Source organism: Apteryx mantelli, chromosome 17 (genome assembly GCF_036417845.1).
Source record: "Apteryx mantelli isolate bAptMan1 chromosome 17, bAptMan1.hap1, whole genome shotgun sequence".
NCBI classification, from domain to species: domain Eukaryota; kingdom Metazoa; phylum Chordata; class Aves; order Apterygiformes; family Apterygidae; genus Apteryx; species Apteryx mantelli.
In genome coordinates, this window is record NC_089994.1 from 18194979 (window position 1) to 18211525 (window position 16547).

The 16547-nt window shown below is 56.6% G+C and overlaps 1 protein-coding gene across 1 annotated transcript in view; it reads left to right on the plus strand.

The window, feature by feature from the left end:
* The first annotated feature begins 636 nt into the window (after nt 1-636).
* Nucleotides 637-16547, plus strand: part of ACACB (acetyl-CoA carboxylase beta) — a 32714-nt gene continuing 16803 nt past the window's right edge. Inside the window, exons 1-20 of the mRNA XM_067307311.1 lie at nt 637-848; nt 6120-6252; nt 7372-7510; nt 7904-8013; nt 8218-8299; nt 8807-8905; nt 9297-9406; nt 9849-9959; nt 10191-10400; nt 10948-11118; nt 11425-11586; nt 11851-12014; nt 12802-12952; nt 13057-13160; nt 14016-14097; nt 14650-14795; nt 14900-15050; nt 15259-15393; nt 16007-16153; nt 16336-16524. Coding sequence (XP_067163412.1) covers nt 658-848; nt 6120-6252; nt 7372-7510; nt 7904-8013; nt 8218-8299; nt 8807-8905; nt 9297-9406; nt 9849-9959; nt 10191-10400; nt 10948-11118; nt 11425-11586; nt 11851-12014; nt 12802-12952; nt 13057-13160; nt 14016-14097; nt 14650-14795; nt 14900-15050; nt 15259-15393; nt 16007-16153; nt 16336-16524 — 2787 coding nt within the window. The 5' untranslated portion in view covers nt 637-657. The remainder of the gene's footprint in view (nt 849-6119; nt 6253-7371; nt 7511-7903; nt 8014-8217; nt 8300-8806; nt 8906-9296; nt 9407-9848; nt 9960-10190; nt 10401-10947; nt 11119-11424; nt 11587-11850; nt 12015-12801; nt 12953-13056; nt 13161-14015; nt 14098-14649; nt 14796-14899; nt 15051-15258; nt 15394-16006; nt 16154-16335; nt 16525-16547) is intronic.

The following is a 16547-nucleotide window of genomic DNA, read 5'->3' on the forward strand; positions in this document are numbered from 1 at the left end:
AGCCCGGCGGGCAAAGCCTGGGATAGCCCCACGGCTCAAGCGGGGAGCTGGGGTCACCCCCTGGCAGGCGGGGGGGGGGGGGTTTCGCTGTGACCCCAGCTCTTCCCCTGCCGATTTGTGACCGTCTCTGAATGCTACTTGGAGACGAGCAGAAATGAGCCACTAATAACGAGCAAAGCAAATAACAGAGCAAGAAAGCTTTACTAAGAAAGCATCTCTCTGTTCCAGGCTGCCTGAATGGGGCTGGTGACCTTGTTCTTTCTGAAACTGATACTGTTCATTTGGACCAAAATGGCCAACTCTCCGCCTGCGAACGAGGAGAAGCCCGAGCCCGATCTGCAGAGCCCAGCACCACCGCTGACCGCTGAGAGCCAGGAGCAGCCTGCGGGCCAGCGGCAGGATGGCTTGGAGACACCAACCCCGTCGGCTGAGCCTTCCCTGGCCACCACCACCGATGATGCCTCCACGGTGGGCTCGGAGCAGCCGGGAGCTGATTCCAGCCAGCAAATGCCTCCAGCTGCTCCCTCATCTGCTGGCCTGCCAGTGTCGGTGCCCGACGCTCCATCAGATGGGTCAGGCAGGCCTCAGGTTCCCCTCCTTCCCCCAAATCCGCCGCTGCAGCTGAACAAGCCCGCCAGGGAGGAGCAGGAGCAGATCATGGTGTATAATCCAGCAACGCTCAGAAGACCAGCCTTGACCAAATTTGTGCTGGGCTCCTTCGACGACAACTCCGACGATGAGGTGGTGGCCGGAGCCTTCAAAGTCACCAGCCGGCGGAGCAGCCTGGCGGTCGTGGGCAGCGAGACCGTGTCGCTGGCCTCCTCGGTGGAGATGGCCACCAGCATAAGGTAACGCAGGGTGCTGGGGCCGAGCAATCGAGCCACAGGAGGCTTGAAGGGAGAACGGTGCAAAAATTAGAGCTTTGGGCAGACGTACTCTGCGTGACATGCTTCTCAGTGAGCTTTTTTGGCTGTTTTGTTGTTATCCTGAGGTCCGTGGTGGACTAGGGCCCTGCTAACAAACATCTTGCTCCCTGGCCCCGTTTCTGACCCTGCCCGCAGTTTTGGCTCAGTCCCTCAGTCATGTCCCTCAGGCTGTGTCGAGCTCGAGACTTTATTGCAGCACTGCAAAAGCTCTGGGAGGCTTTTGCTAGAGTAGTGACCCTGCCTCTAAGCCGACCTGAGAGATCGGGGCCACCCCCTGAAGGTGCTGCTTGGTTGAGTTTGCTGCCTCCACGATAAGCCTGCGAGTGTTGAGCTCCCTCCGAATTAGAGGGACCTGAACCAGGACTCGAGGCTCAGGAGTCCTGTTGCTAAAATCCAGGTGCAAACTCTGCACCTTGCGCCCATGCGTGTTATTAAGCAGACTAGAGTGAGATGTGTGTTGTCAGTTTTGGCTCAAGGTGATTATCGAATAACTGCTGCTGCTTGGGCCCCAAACCGGCCCGGGCAGAAGGCTGCTTGCTTTTCTAGATTGAGCGAAGACCGTGAGCAGAGCGATGCTGGCTGTGCGGTGATGTTGGGATGCTGCTCGCTGGTTCAGTTACATTTCACGTTCTTTCTGTGGTCCTGTTTGACTTGCTGCATAAAAAAAACATGAAAACAAGGTTAGAGCAGCACCCTGGCAAGAGCAGATGTGTCAGAGCAAATCTGTGCAGCAGCAATGCCAAATGCATGAGTCCAAGGAGGATCGGTGGGAGGAGGCTGCTCTGTTCTAACGCTTTTCGGTATCAAAGAATGGGGTGAAAAGTGCTTTTTGTTTGCATGATACTTCTCTAAACACAGTCACCAGCACTAATGCCGAGTCACTCCTGTTTTCTCACACCTTCCTCTTTCATTTTGCTTTTTCTCTCTTTACCCGCACTATATACCGGCACCGGGAAAGGCCGTGCCAATAAATCAGCGCAGCTTTGGCTGTCATCAGGGTGAGTGTGGGCTGGGGTTTTCCTTGTGAGATAAGGTGGCGTTCCGCTGCGGGTCCGTCGCGGTGGTGAGGCTGCAGGACGCTTCGGACTGTGCCGGGCGCTGCCGGCGTTTGCTCGGTGTGACGCGAGCTCGCACGCGTGGTGATGATCGCTGGCTGCTGGCCTTTTGCTAATAAGAAAAAGCGCGATCGGGGGCATCGGCATCGCGGGACCCAGAGCGAGGGGTCCGTGGCCAAGTTTGGTGCCGATGTCGGGGTTCGGTCGCTGCTTCGGCTGCAGGTTAAACGGAGCCTTTTCGCAGGGCTTGCGCGACCGGCGTGAAGCGAGCAGCTGGCGGCGGGGAAGGCAGGGAGGCGATGCCCTCGGTTCTCACGGCGTTGCGCCTGCGTCTCCCCCCGGGCAGCGGCCAGGACGCCCGTGTTGCGGGGGGAGGATAACGCTAGCAAAAGGGCAGCGAGCGTCGTCGTCTAAAATAACAAATGAAACCCGCTTCGTTCCCTGGCTCCCCTCACTTGGATGCGTTTGCTCGGGCGCTCCTTGGGCTGCGGGCGGGCGCCCGGGTCTGCCGAAGCGCGGCGTGCGCGCGGGGGTCGCCTGGCGCCCTTGGGAGCCGAATCGCGCCGGGGCACGGCGGTCCTCTTCTCTCGCCCGGCCGCCTCCGTCCCTGGTGACCCGCCGTGGCTCAGGACAGCTTTGCTTCGGGAGGGAAGCGCCTGGTCGCTGAAATAAAGTTTCTGCAATGTGCCGCATGGTGATGCTCAAGAGTTTGCTGTGATCCCGGAGCCGCGGGGGAGGAAGGGAGCAGAGGCGAGGAGGAGGAGGAGGATGCAGCAGCGGGCACCGCCAGGTGGGCTCCCCAGCCGGACCCCGCGTAGGCGCCGGGGACGCGGGGCCTCGCCGCGGCGCGATGCCCGCCAGGTTCGTGCGGGAGCAGAGGGAGGCTGGGCCGGGAGGCCGAGCATCCCGCGCTCGGAGGCGGCGGCGGCGGGTCCCCGGCATCCCCGCGGGTCCCCACTGCCGGCCCCGCTTCTGCGGCAGCTCGTTCCTGCTCCCCGGGGGCGACCGCTGCCCCGCTTCTGCTCGGGCGCTTCGGGGAACGGAGCGGCCCCCGGGCGAGGGGTTGCGAGGTGTTTTGCTGCGCCTGCGGCGTCGTGTTTTTCTCCTCCCCGGCTGGCTGCGGGCTGTCTCTGCGGCTGATCTCGGTGCGGCAGGAGACCCAGGGCGCTTAATGGTGTTTTTGCTGCTGTGTTTGGAAAAGCAAAGCAGCAGCTGCCGCCCTGTCCTTCCTCTGCCCTTGCAGTTATTAGGGATAAATTATTAAAGGGGAAGAAAAAGTAGCTCTTTGGTCATTTTGCTATGTGATGAGTCAATGAAAGATGGATGATCTTCGTTCTGTTGATAGCTTCATAGCGATTTTTGTCCTGCCTTAGTGCTGCCTGGGCTGCAGAGGGGTTTACTGGGTTAGACCTATTCTTGCTGAGTTATGAGATCAATGGTTTTTTTTTTTTGTAGTTGTTTTTTCCTTCTGGAAGCTACGGGAACGAGGGAGCAGTTTTTCCCATTGGCAATGTCCAGGTTTCCAAAGCTGCTCTTCAATTCTGTTGTCAAACCTTGCTGTGTTTGAGAAACAGCCTCGACTGACCTTAGCGTACAAGAATAATGTTTTCTGTCATTTTTGCAAGGGAGACGGTAAGCTTCTAGTCTGCTTGTTTGCACAGAAAAGCCTAAAACGTGAACGCCAGTGTTGAAATCCCGAGCAGGAAACGAAGAAAGCCTAAAGGATTTTGCTTAGGATTTTTAAGGCCACTCCGCTCCTATCCTCTCTTCCCCGCTGCAGCCCCGGCGGCTCTGCTGCTGCTGCTGTGTCCCGGCGAGTTTTGGGGCAGGGGGCGGAGGGGCCGCCCGGGGAAGGGCCCCGGCGTGCGCTGCCAGCGAGACGTGCGGCGGAGTCCAGCCAGGCTCTGGGTTTTCGAGCGGCTGCAGCCTCTCGACGGCTCCGCTGAAAACCTGCAGGTCCCTCTGTCCCGCGCCGTCTCCGTTGCCCGTTCTCCGTGCGAGGTTACGGTGCTCACGGAAGCCTGGAGCCTTTCCGTACCGCTCTGTGCTTCCCCTTGCCACCTTTCTGATGGCAACAAAACCCCTTTCCCGGGAGCGGAGCTGGGATTGCGCCCAGGGGCGTGGGTCCGGATTGCCTCCCGGGGTTGGAAAACCTCCGGGGCTTTCCCCCGCTGAGGCTTTCTGCCCCCCAGCGCGCCTCGCTGCTGGCCCCTCTTGGCCGCTCTCCTTCCGCGGCGGTTGAAGACGAGACCTTTGCCCGCAGCGATGCGTTATGAAGGCGGACGGCCCGTTCGCCGCCGCTGAACAGCTCGGCCAAACGCTGTCGTCTCGTTTAGCTGAAAGTCTGGAAGTTTTAATGCACCGTGTTGCTAGCGACGTTTTGGTCGGGTTTTCATTTGCATTTTAATGCAGGAGGAATTATTTTTCCATCGATGCCGGAGCCATGCTGCCGACGTTGTTAGTGCGGTGTGCACGCGGGATGGGGATGGTGTGGCCGGTGCGGGCTCGGGGCTGCAGGAAGGCGCCCGGCTGAGCGGTGCCCGGGGTCTATTGAGGAAAGCAGTAAAACTGGCTCCATGTTGTAGTGCTGCAGCTATTCATAAAGTAGCCAGAGCTGTGGAAAGATCCTGATGTTTCTCAACCCCTCCATCCCGACGCTTTTGACACGCATTTCCCATTAAGACAAAAGTGCTGAGTCCTGCTAGTGTGAAATCTGAGCTGCGAGATTTCGTTTTCCCTTTGCTTATTTTTAACAATAAATGGAAGAACAATCAAAAGTTCAAAATCATTGGATCCCGTGGCCAAGTTATGAAGGGGACGTGAATCTTGCAATTAAAATAAAAAGTGGCTTAAAACTCTGGATAAACCACCTGGAAAGAACGCCTCCGGCTGCGGCCGGGCGACTTTGCACGTGTCTGCGAGGGGCTGTCGGCAGTGCTGGAGCCTCCTGTCCGCGCTGCCGTCCACACGGCGGGGATGGGTGAGCGGCGACCGGCCGGAGCCCTTCGGAGCGGGGACCCCGCTGCGGTGCCGGTGGTCCCCCCTCGGCCCTGCCCGCGGGACACTATGGGGTTTGGCACAGGGACTAAACTCCGGATGCTGCAGGAGCGCAGCCTGCCCTCTGCACCCTTGGTCCCCCCGGTGCAAGGGGAGCCCGAGCCTGGGAGCCGCTGCTCGCGCACAGGGGCTGGGGACGGGGCTCACCGGGACGTGGCGGGTCGGGGAGGCTCCTTCCCCCTGGCGGGACCGCGGCCGGCCCCGAGATCCCGCTCCCCTTCGCCTCGCGCGGGCTCGGCCGCAGCAGAGGGACATCGGTGCGTTTAACCGTCCCCGGCCGTTTTGTGGGAGCGTCCGCTATCAGCGCCGTGTTTTGGCTTTCCTGTTCCTTGGCCTTCGGAGCAGAGCGGTGCCGTATTTCCAGCTTTAACTGAGCTGTGAATCATTGCCGGGAGGAAGCGGGCACGTGCGTGTCGTGGTGCTGGCAGCGCTGTGCCTGGGGCTGTACGCACGCACACGCGCTTGCGTGCACAGGCCGAAAATCCTCGGCAGGTCTCTGCTCCCTGCAGTGCAAACCGCGGGACTTTGTCCGGCACGCTGCGCTTTCAAACCGCCCCCTGTGGCTGCAAAACTGCCTTTTATCCCTGCTTTTGAATGAATGAGGACCTGCAGCTGCTCAAAGTCCTCGGAGAGCCCCAGCGCCTCTCCCAGGTGTGGGGGCTTTTAATTGGGAAACACTCCGTTGATCCAGAATCCCTTGTCCCATACAACTCAGCTGCAAACAGTTTTCCTCTGCGCTCTATCTAGCGTTGTAGTAGGGTGTTAAATGTCCCTGGAGAGATCCCAGTGTGTGATAGGGAGCCGGCAGCGAGGGAAGCAATCCTTGTGTTCCCTGCGTGCGTCAGCAGGGCCAGGAGTCGCGATGGTTTTGCTGCTTGCGTGGGAAGAAACTGCAGGAGGGGCAAAGTCTTATCTCTGTTTGTTGCGTTATATCAAGTTCAGGGTTGTTAGATTGCAAAACTAATTCCTTCTTGAAAGCCCAAGCCTGCGGAAACAGATGCGTTGCTTCCGATGAGAGCTCTGTTCATGTATCTCGTGGAGTTTCTGTATTTACTTGGTGCTGTTTCTGTACCCACCGCAGGCCTAGCATGTCGGGGCTGCATCTGGTGAAGAAGGGCCGCGAACACAGAAAGCTGGATCTGCAAAGGGACTTCACCGTTGCCTCGCCGGCGGAGTTTGTGACCCGCTTTGGGGGGAACCGTGTTTTTGAGAAGGTATCTTCCCCGAGCCAGCCCCGCGCGCACCTGCCGGAGCTGGCACGGCGCCTGCGGCTGAGGCCGTTTTGCACGTTGCGGGGCATCGTTACATCTTGCTGGGGGCTTCGAACAGGCCCTGGGAGGACACTGGAGCACCTTGCTGATGTCTCCTCTGGGATTTGCATTTGGCTTCTTTCTCTGGAGTCTCTGTTCAAGCCCTTTCTGGCTCCCGCTGCTCCATCTCTGTCTTTGCTCGGTCTGCGGGGTCCTTGCTTTTTATGGCAATAACCTGGAACTTCCCATGTCGCCTGCCTCTCCGCTCCGGCTGGGATTGCCCACGTGCTGCGTGCCCATTCCCAGCCCCTCATCCCGCTTCCAGAGCTTGCTCTCCCATCCCTGCTGTCCCTCACGTGAAGCGTAAAAACACAGAGCTCTGGGAAATGCTGCCTAATTCCCGTTTTGGCACGGGGGAGGACCCGCCGAGGCCGGGGTCTGGCTCAATCCCGCCGTGCCCAGTGCGGACCTGGGGGTGCTCCCCAGAGCCAGCAGCCTTAGATGAACTTCAGCTTGGAGTAACTGAGAGCAGGTGCTTTTCTCTCTCTTTCACCTCTTTCACTACTTTAAGAGAAATTTAGAGAGGGAAGCTCTCCTAATGCTGTTTTTGCACAGAGGCTTCCTGCAGCAGTTTTGCCTATCTGACACAAATGAAGGCCAAAGTCTAGTTCTTAGTTAGCTCCAGTGCCACGTATCAAAGTTTTTGTTAGCAGGGCTCCTTCTGCTTTGCTGGCAAAGAAAACAGGCAGTTGCAAAGCTCCCCTAGTAATAATGCTTCTCTGCTTGTGTTAACTGACTGGGTGTTGTTTCCAGCTGAAGCTGGTGGTTGTGATATATTCGCTAGAGGTGCTCAACACCTTGCTCAAAATCCTGCCTTTTTACTGTTCATTTCCAAGAATAGCAGGGCTGCATCCCATAAGACGCTGCATTCCCATCTCTTGCTCTTCAGCAGCAATGAGAGGTTTCAGCTCTCGCATCTCTGTGTGCTTGCATATTTGACGCGCCGTGTTTCCGTCCCGGCCGTGTTTCCGTCCCGGCCGTGTTTCCGTCCCGGCCGTGTTTCCATCCCGGCCGCGTTTCCAGGTCCTGATCGCGAACAATGGCATCGCCGCCGTGAAGTGCATGCGCTCCATCCGCAGGTGGGCCTACGAGATGTTCCGAAATGAGCGCGCAATTAGGTTCGTTGTCATGGTTACCCCTGAAGATCTTAAGGCTAATGCAGGTAATTGCTAATTCCTAAAACCTTCTCAACCAGTGACGTTCTCCACCTGCCCTGGGGGTGAGCTGGGTCAGCCCTGTCCTTCTCTTTGGGTTATGGCCTGGGAAGCGTGGTGTTCTGCACAGCTGGTGCTCGGGCGTTGCTGGTGTCCCCTGTGCTTTTCTGTAAGGACTGTGCAGCCAGATTCAGGAGTAAATCAAGTTTCTTCCCTCTCTGGCCTCACCTGTGTGGAGGGGCTTTGGGAAGGGGGTGCAATCCATGCTGGAGCCACCATTGGTGGCGGTTGCAGCAGTATCAGAGTTGGGGGCAGCCTCGGGTGCCGCCTGCCTCAGCGTCGCCGGCCCCGGGGTATCCAGCTCGGCTGGGTCCCACCGTCGCCGTGCCGCGTCTTTGCAGAGTACATCAAAATGGCCGATCACTACGTGCCCGTTCCCGGAGGAGCCAACAACAACAACTACGCCAACGTAGAGCTGATCGTGGACATTTCCAAACGAATCCCAGTCCAGGTAAAAGCTGGTCAGGGGCCTCTGACCTTTGCAGGCTGGACTGGCCGCCCTGAGCCTTTGCTCAGGTTGCCCTGATGATTTACGGGATGGCTAATCCCGGGGCCCAGGTCCCTCTGCTCGGAGAAACCATGCGTGATGTCGGGGCCAAAGAGAGGGCGGCAGCCCGGGAGGTAACGGCTCACGCTGCTCCTTCTCTTGTGTCAGGCTGTATGGGCTGGTTGGGGACATGCCTCGGAGAACCCCAAGCTGCCGGAGCTCCTGCAGAAAAATGGAATAGCTTTCCTGGGTAAGGTCTCCCCTTCTTCCGATCGCTGGAGGGAACAGCGTGCATCGGGCTAGCGTGTGTTCGTGCGCACGCTCCGTCTCCGGGTGGCACCGGTTACCACGCTGTGCAATGCCCACTTTGTGCATCTGCCGGGTTCGTCCTGTAACGGGGCAACTCCCGGACTGGTTGCCTGGAGTTGCCCCAGGAGACCTGCCGTTTTCTGAGTTTCCCCTGGAACGTGCGTGCTGTTAGGCCGTTCACCGAGGAACATAGGGTGGGAGCAGGCTGGCTAGGGGACATCCTGGCCATTCCCTTTGGAGAAGGGCTGAGCTCTGCCCTGAAGCCGGCAGCGGGTTGCTGGGGTGATGGCCCCGTGCTCCCGCTGCTTGCGGAAGGGCTGTCCCCGTCACCAGCTGCCAGCTCACCGGAGAGCGTGTTTCTGCGCCTTTCGCGAGGCATCGACCGCATCCGTGTGTTCAAGACGGGCTGGCTGGTCCCTTTCTAACCCTCTTCCCTCCTTGCTCAAAGGCCCCCCCAGCGATGCCATGTGGGCCCTGGGGGACAAAGTCGCCTCCACGATCGTGGCCCAGACGGTCCAGATTCCCACGCTGCCGTGGAGCGGGAGCGGTAAGTTCCACCAGCCCCAGCCCCACGGCTCCTCACGTGCCCTGCATGCCCCCTCGTCCCCTGACCTAACCCCATGTGCCTGCTTCTCCTTTTTCTCCCCAAAGACAAACACCGGAGCCAAGGTCCTGCTGGCAGGGCTGGGGCTCTGCTGGCTTGCGTGCTAGCAGGTGGTGGGGTGGGCTGCGGATGTCAGGGACCCGGCTGTAGCCAAACCGCTGCTGGTTTGGGCAGCAGCTGGTTTGGAGGGGCACAGACCTGGGGGAAATTGCATCTGTGCCCACGTGGGCTCCCCAGCCCACCCCAGGGCTTGGCCAGCGTGCCGTCCCGGCTGTGGCCGCGGCCGTGGCAGTGCCGCCCCGGTGGTGACCGCAGCCCCCGGCCATGCCTGCAGGTCTGGTGGCCAAGTGGTCGGAGGAGGACCAGCAGGAGCAGCGGACGATCAGCATCCCCCTGGAGACGTACGCGCAGGGCTGCGTGAAGGACGTGGAGGAAGGCTTGGAGGTAAGGCTGAGCCTGCGGGCTGCTGCTGCTGCTTCTCTTGTACGCCGTTATTTCTCTTTGGAGCCCGCCCAGGACGGGGCTGGCTCAGGCCCTTTTGGGACCCCAGCACGTGGGACAGTGGTGCAAGGACATTTTGACAGCGGTTTGTTCCTCCTCAGCGAGCCTCTCCCACGCGGATGCAGCTCCAGTCCTGGTGCTCGCCGCATCCTGCGGATGCTCACAGCATTCCCAGTAGGATAGGACTGGTGTAATCTGGGAAATAGGGTTTTCTGCAGCTGACTGCCCTCTGGTCCCAGCTCTGTTGCCAGCACCTTCCTGCTCACTGAGATCCTGCTCAGGAAGGCATTGAGCTGGGGAAAGGTGGACTGAGCTGCTGTTAGAGCAGTGGGTTGGGGCTGGGAGCTCTTCACCCATCCCAGTCCTGGCCCCTTGTCCCTCTCAGGTTGCCAAGAGGATCGGCTACCCAGTGATGATCAAGGCGTCAGAAGGCGGCGGGGGCAAAGGGATCCGAAAAGTGGAGGCTGCGGAGGAATTTGGTGCCAGCTTCAGGCAGGTAAGTGGTGCTGGGGAGCGCCCCGTCCCCTTGACCGAGCCGGAGCACGGAGCAGGCTCCTGTTCCCATCCCGTGCCCATCTCATGGGCTCGTTCCTGTGTCTCACGCCTTGCGTTTCTGCTATGGTGCGGCTGCCTTGGGCTTGCTGAGGAGGACGAGAGGCCCCTGCCTCTGCCCTGGGATGAATTTTGGAGGGTGATGCTGGAGCATGAGCTCTCTTCTACGTGGCAGGTGCAGGCAGAGGCGCCCGGGTCCCCCATCTTCCTGATGAAGCTGGCGCAGCACGCGCGGCATCTGGAGGTGCAGGTCCTGGCCGACGAGTACGGGAACGCCATCTCTCTGTTCGGCCGCGACTGCTCCATCCAGCGCCGGCACCAGAAGATCATCGAGGAGGCGCCCACCACCATCGCCGCCCCCTCCGTCATCGAGGTGATGGAACAGGTGGGTGTCCCAGGTCTTCTGGTGGCATGAGGCAGCTTGGAAAAAAGGCATAGGATTTTAGTGAAAAACTGGTCTATTCCTTGCTGGATTTACTGTGGCTTTTAGCATCTGAGACTCCTAAGGAAGGGAACAGGAAAACAGAGGCTCTGCTCTGGGCAGCAGGATAGCAAAACCGCTAGGACAGGCTGTTGTGTATGTGCATCCCTTATGTTTCTGCAAGTGCATAAGACCCCACCATAGGAGACCATCTGTCCCTCCTTGTGCAGTGTTCCTATCCTGCCGGACAGCTGCTGGGAAGGGAAGGACTCTCTGAGCTGAGCAGGGATCCCCCAGCCCTGCTTGGCTGCATGAGCATGTTGGTGCAATGTTCCTCCCTCCCTCTCCTCCCCTGCCCCCAGAACGTCCATTTGCCCTGTCCTTGGATCTGTCCCAGGACACTGCTGCTGTTTTGCTCAGGAAAACCCTGATTCTGAAGCCGTGCCCTTCGCAGTGGTGAATTTGGGGGTGCCAGCGTTACTCGGAGCACGGTTTTGTGTTCTGTTTGCAGTGTGCAGTCCGCCTGGCCCAGATGGTGGGTTACGTGAGTGCCGGCACAGTCGAATACCTCTACAGCGAAGACGGGAGCTTCCATTTCCTGGAGCTGAATCCCCGCTTGCAAGTCGAACACCCCTGCACAGAAATGATCGCCGACGTGAACCTTCCAGCTGCCCAGCTACAGGTACCGGGGTGACACCACCGTGCATTGCTGCTGCTTTGGTTTGCAAGCTGCCGCGACACATGGATGACTCTGCAGGAGCGAGGGGTCGAGTTTGCAACCTAGGGAAAGGTGTTATGTTGGCAGCCTGGCAGAGGAAAGCTTTTCCCATTTTCTAGTACGTAACATGCATGCAAAAGCAATATAACATCCCTCCTTAGTCTCTGGAGTCACAGCATAGCTTCTGTTCCTGTTGTTCTTCGTTCAAACTATCTATTGCTGTTGCCTGGCTGTAATTTTGATGCTAAATTCTGCTTGTTACTTGTGCAGATTGCAATGGGCATCCCCTTGCACAGGATAAAAGACATCCGAGTGCTGTACGGCGAGAGTCCCTGGGGTGATACACCCATCTGCTTCAACAGCCCCACCAACACCCCCGTGCCCAGAGGCCACGTCATTGCCACTCGGATCACCAGCGAGAACCCTGAGGAGGTGAGCTGAAGAGGGCTTTGCTCTCGGGCAGCAGCCCAGCACCCTGGGGACAGCAGGCTCCTGTTGCCCGCAAGGTTGAACTGCACACGGTCCTCCACGAGGAGACAATGTTCGCAACACTTCCGTTCCCAGGCAAAACCTGTGGGATTAGTGGAATCCACATGCAGACCACAAAGAGGCACAGGGATTCCCTTTTCCCTAATTCTCAAAAATGTCAAGCCTGTTTTCTCAATTTCTTCTGCTCTGTCCTGTGCATTTGTTTAGGGTTTTAAGCCAAGCTCTGGGACAGTGCAGGAGCTGAATTTTCGCAGCAGCAAGAACGTCTGGGGCTACTTCAGTGTAGCTGCTGCCGGAGGGCTGCACGAATTTGCTGACTCCCAGTTTGGGCATTGCTTCTCATGGGGAGAGAATCGGGAAGAGGCCATATCGTGAGTATTGCGATATGGGCTTGAAAGCAACCATCCTTGAAAAAATTCAAATTTCACCCTGTTTTAATAGGTTTATGAGTCAAGAAAACTGGCCTTTTATCTCAAAGGACAATGACTGCCTTTGTACTGAGCAGCTTGTTTGTGTTGTAGAGGTTGTCTAGCTGAAGGCAGAGTTTTCAGAAACTGCGGTGGTGGTGGTGAGACTCCAGTTGATAAACGCTTTCCTTAAAGATAGGCATATGCTTAGTGCCATTGAGATGCAATATTCATTCAGGAATTAACTAAAGCAACACATAATTAATCTGCTCTCTTAGGTGTTTGTGTTTTATTAAGTCAAGGCTTTATATTACATTGAAGAGCACTTTTCTCAGCAAACCAGAAAAATTACCACAAACCAAACGGCTGGAGAGTCTTGCTCAGCATACAAGCTGTCCTCTCCCCTCTCTCTCCTTCCCGATTTGTAGAGGTATTTTATCCAGGTACCAAGACATCCAAGGCCAGTATGTTCATCACCCCAACTGAGTGTGGCCTTTGGCTGCTGCATAACAGCCTATTGCTACATTAATGTGCTAAATTGAGAATGAGATACTCAAGTAAGGCACGTGAGGAGCTGGTTAACACCTGCTGTGTGTAGGGGATGGAAAACAGGAGATCTTTCTAATATCTGAAGCGTCTGAAGACAGTTTTAAAGGCAGGAGTGTCTTGGGTGCAGGAGAGCCCTTGACCACCCTGATGAAAGCCAGACGCTGCCTGATCTGTGATCAGTGGAGTTTCTTTTCTTTAAAAGGAATATGGTGGTAGCTCTGAAAGAGCTGTCTATCCGCGGGGATTTCAGGACCACAGTTGAATATCTGATTAAGGTGTTGGAGACGGAGAGCTTTCAGAACAACGAGATAGATACTGGCTGGCTGGACCATCTGATTGCAGAGAAAGTGCAGGTGGGAGACACTGGCCTCTTGGCTTCTCCCTTTTGCTCATCCCTTGGGTTGCCTCACCCATTATGTTAGGAAACCTCGTTATTTGTCATTTTTCCCTTTCCTAGGCTGAGAAGCCAGACACAATGTTAGGTGTTGTTTGCGGCGCCCTGAATGTTGCGGATGCTGCGTTTAGGACCTGTATGACCGATTTCCTGCACTCGCTGGAAAGGTACGGTGCTGGCAGAGCGGAGGGAGATGCCTGCACTGGGGCGTTATGAAACCCAAGGGGGGGGTCTTGCCTTTGCCGTCTGTGCAGTGGGAGCACGTGCCCTAAAGGGTTGCTCCCAACGGCTGGTGTCTTGCAGGATCTGGCCTGTGGGTGTAGAGACCTGACTCTTGCTCTTAAAACCTTGCTTCGTCTCTCTGGGCTGTCCTCCTTTTCCCCTCTCCTCCTTGTCTGGGCAGGCTGTAAACACTTCCCAAATTGAGGCAATGCCCACCCTGAACTTGAGCTGCACACCAGGTCCAGAGCCAGGCTGCACCTCTAGACAATTTAATAGAAAGAGAAATAAAGGTATTTGCTATAGATCACAAGGTTTTGGTATCTCAGATGTCACTATCTGTTGGAGGGAAAAAACAGTTCCATGCAGTTATGAAAATAGAGCTTTCAAAGGGAAGTGGCTTGCTTGATTGCAGCTTGCTTTTGTTTTTGTACTCAAGAACATCAAGGTTATTCCTCTGGCCTTGGAGGACGCTGGGGACTCTCCCACATTTCACTATCTGAGTGTGCTTTGTCAGTGTCTGGACTGACTCCGGATGCCTTTTTAAGAAGCAGTCGCATGGGTGCTTTAAAGTGGAAGTCTGCTCCCCTCTGTGGTCACCTTCGCAGCCTTCCCTGCTTGGGCCCAGGCGGATCTAAACCGGCTCTTGGCTCTGAGCGTGCTGAACGTCATGAGCACATTCAAGCAACGCCTCGCTGTGACATCTGACACACTTGGCTCCCTGCGCTCGCTTTAGGCCAGCACTTGCAAACAAAAAATACTTCCAAATTCTTCTGGTGTCTGACCTTATCCTCATGTTTCAGAGGTCAGGTGCTGCCAGCAGCTTCCCTGCTGAACATTGTTGACGTGGAGCTCATCTACGAAGGTGTGAAGTATGTTCTCCAGGTAAAGACTGTGCTGTGCTCTTTCCAAACTTGCTGCAATGTTGGCCTGGGCCAACACATGCTTTTCACAAGGATAAATGCTACAATGTGGAAAAATGCAATAATAAGAGGTTGCCCTTTAAAAATATGTAATGTAAAAATTAGATTGACTATCCTTTTGCACCTGACAGGCATTTTCATATATCCTGTTGCCTTTGTCCTTGAGTTTAATAAGATCCCCTTTTCTTGCTTTTAAACCCGGTTAGTTGAGCTCTACTTAAATAACTCGCTCCTCACAACAGAAGCAGCTGTTTACTAAAGAGCTCAGCAGATGCAGAACAAGGCCGCTGTCTCCAGCCCTTGACGGCTAGCACAGCAGTCAGCGAAGCGCAGGCCCCGTCCCACCGCTGCGCGTGGCAGAGCACAGCTTCTGCGTGGGCCGTAGCAGAGATGCGTGTGCCATGTGCCTAGGAGACGCTCATCAGCAACCTGCTGTTCCCACCACCCTCAGCGAAGGTGGTTGTACGCGTTTTAGATGTTTGCCTTGAAGGATCTCTCTGGGTGCTGCTCGCAGGTTGCCCGCCAGTCGCTGACGACATACGTCATTATAATGAATAGCACGCACATAGAGATAGACGTGCACCGGCTGAACGACGGGGGGCTGCTGCTCTCCTACAACGGCAACAGCTACACTACCTACGTGAAGGAAGAGATCGACAAGTACGTCAATCTCGCCGAGCCCTCACCTGCTGGGCAAGGCGCCTTCCAAGCTGGCGAGCAGACGGCCAGTCGGTCTAGCAGTGAGAAATTTCCCTCTCCTTCAGATACCGAATCACCATCGGGAACAAAACGTGCGACTTTGAGAAGGAGAAAGATCCAACCGTGCTGCGATCGCCCTCTGCGGGGAAGCTGCTGCAGTACCTGGTGGAAGATGGAGGCCACATCACGGAAGGGAATGTTTTCGCAGAGATAGAGGTAAGTGCAGAAGAGCACGGAGAAGTCCCTGGAGCCTGGGGCTTCCCGTTCCCATGGGCCTTAAGCCGGCATGGGTCTATTACATGATTAAAAATCAAACCCGCCAATATTTAATGTCCGCAATGAAGCTTCGGTGTCCAAGGCGCTTTGCGGTGCGCGTGGTGCTCGCTCGCTGCATTCTGTGAATATCCCACTGATCCTCATGCAGGTGATGAAAATTATTATGACCCTGTCGGTGGAGGAGTCTGGCCGTGTACGTTATGTAAAGCGTCCAGGAGCGTTGCTGGAGGCCGGCTGCATTATAGCCAGGCTCGAGTTAGACGATCCCACCAAAGTGAAACCTGTGAGTATTTCTGCTGGGAGTGAACCGCGTTGCCGTACTGCTTTCTCCTCTGCCTGCTCCCCGTGACCCTCGCCTGCCTCTGCTTCCAAGGCATTTTGCTCACTTGGCGTCTGAAGGCAGCGCTGTGCCACGCGGGGACTTGGCAGGGCTCTGGAGATGCTTGCTCAAGGGCCAACAGCAGAGGAGCCGCATTAGGCTAGGGCATGCTGTGGGGGGGGCACAAGTGGCTGTGCGGCGTCCTTGAACCGGCTGCGTTAGAGCTTGGGCAGCTTCTCTGCATGCCACAGCGTTGTGCTGCACAAGCATCCTGTGAACACTTACCCGTATGTAGAGGTTGCTGTGAGGCAAGTTCTTAGTATAATGTTCTGTCCACATCTGTAGCTGCTCTTCATCTTTCTCACGATGGGTGCGATGGCAGAGATGTGAATGCTGACCGTTAGGAGCTTCCTCTGTATTTAATCAAAAGCAGAAGCCGGACAGGCTGGTGCTGTTTTCTCCATGGCTGTTAGACAACTGCAGCTTTCTGGCTGCTCATTTAACTTCAGCAAAGATCTGGGTCAGCTTGCTTCTCCGATGTTCATGAGTGCCCGTTCTTTCCCTGCGTCTCGGGCAGGCTCAGCCGTTTACAGGAGGCCTCCCGACCCAGCAGACCCTGCCCATCATCGGGGAGAAGCTGCATCAGGTTCTGCGCGATGTGCTGGACAATCTCATCAACATCATGAACGGCTACTGCCTGCCAGAGCCCTACTTCAGCGCCAAGGTAGATGCCTCGGAGTGCTGCCTTCTCCTCTGGGTCCCAAGGCAATTTAATGGGGATGCTGGTGCAGTTAACATTCGGTGGTCTAGTCTTCTTGGCCTGTTCGCTGGGACAGCGAGACCTGCCCCTCGGCTTTCCAGGGAGAGCTGGTGGGTGCAAGCAGTGCAGCCCTTTGTGTCCTGTAGGTAAAGGAGTGGGTGGTCAAGCTGATGAATACCCTGCGGGATCCCTCCCTGCCTCTCCTGGAGCTTCAGGAAATCATGACAAGCATTTCCGGAAGAATCCCCCTTTCCGTGGAGAAGTCGATAAGGAAGGTGATGGCGCAGTACGCCAGTAACATCACCTCCGTGCTGTGCCGGTTTCCCAGCCAGCAGGTGAGTGGTACAAGGGGGAGTCT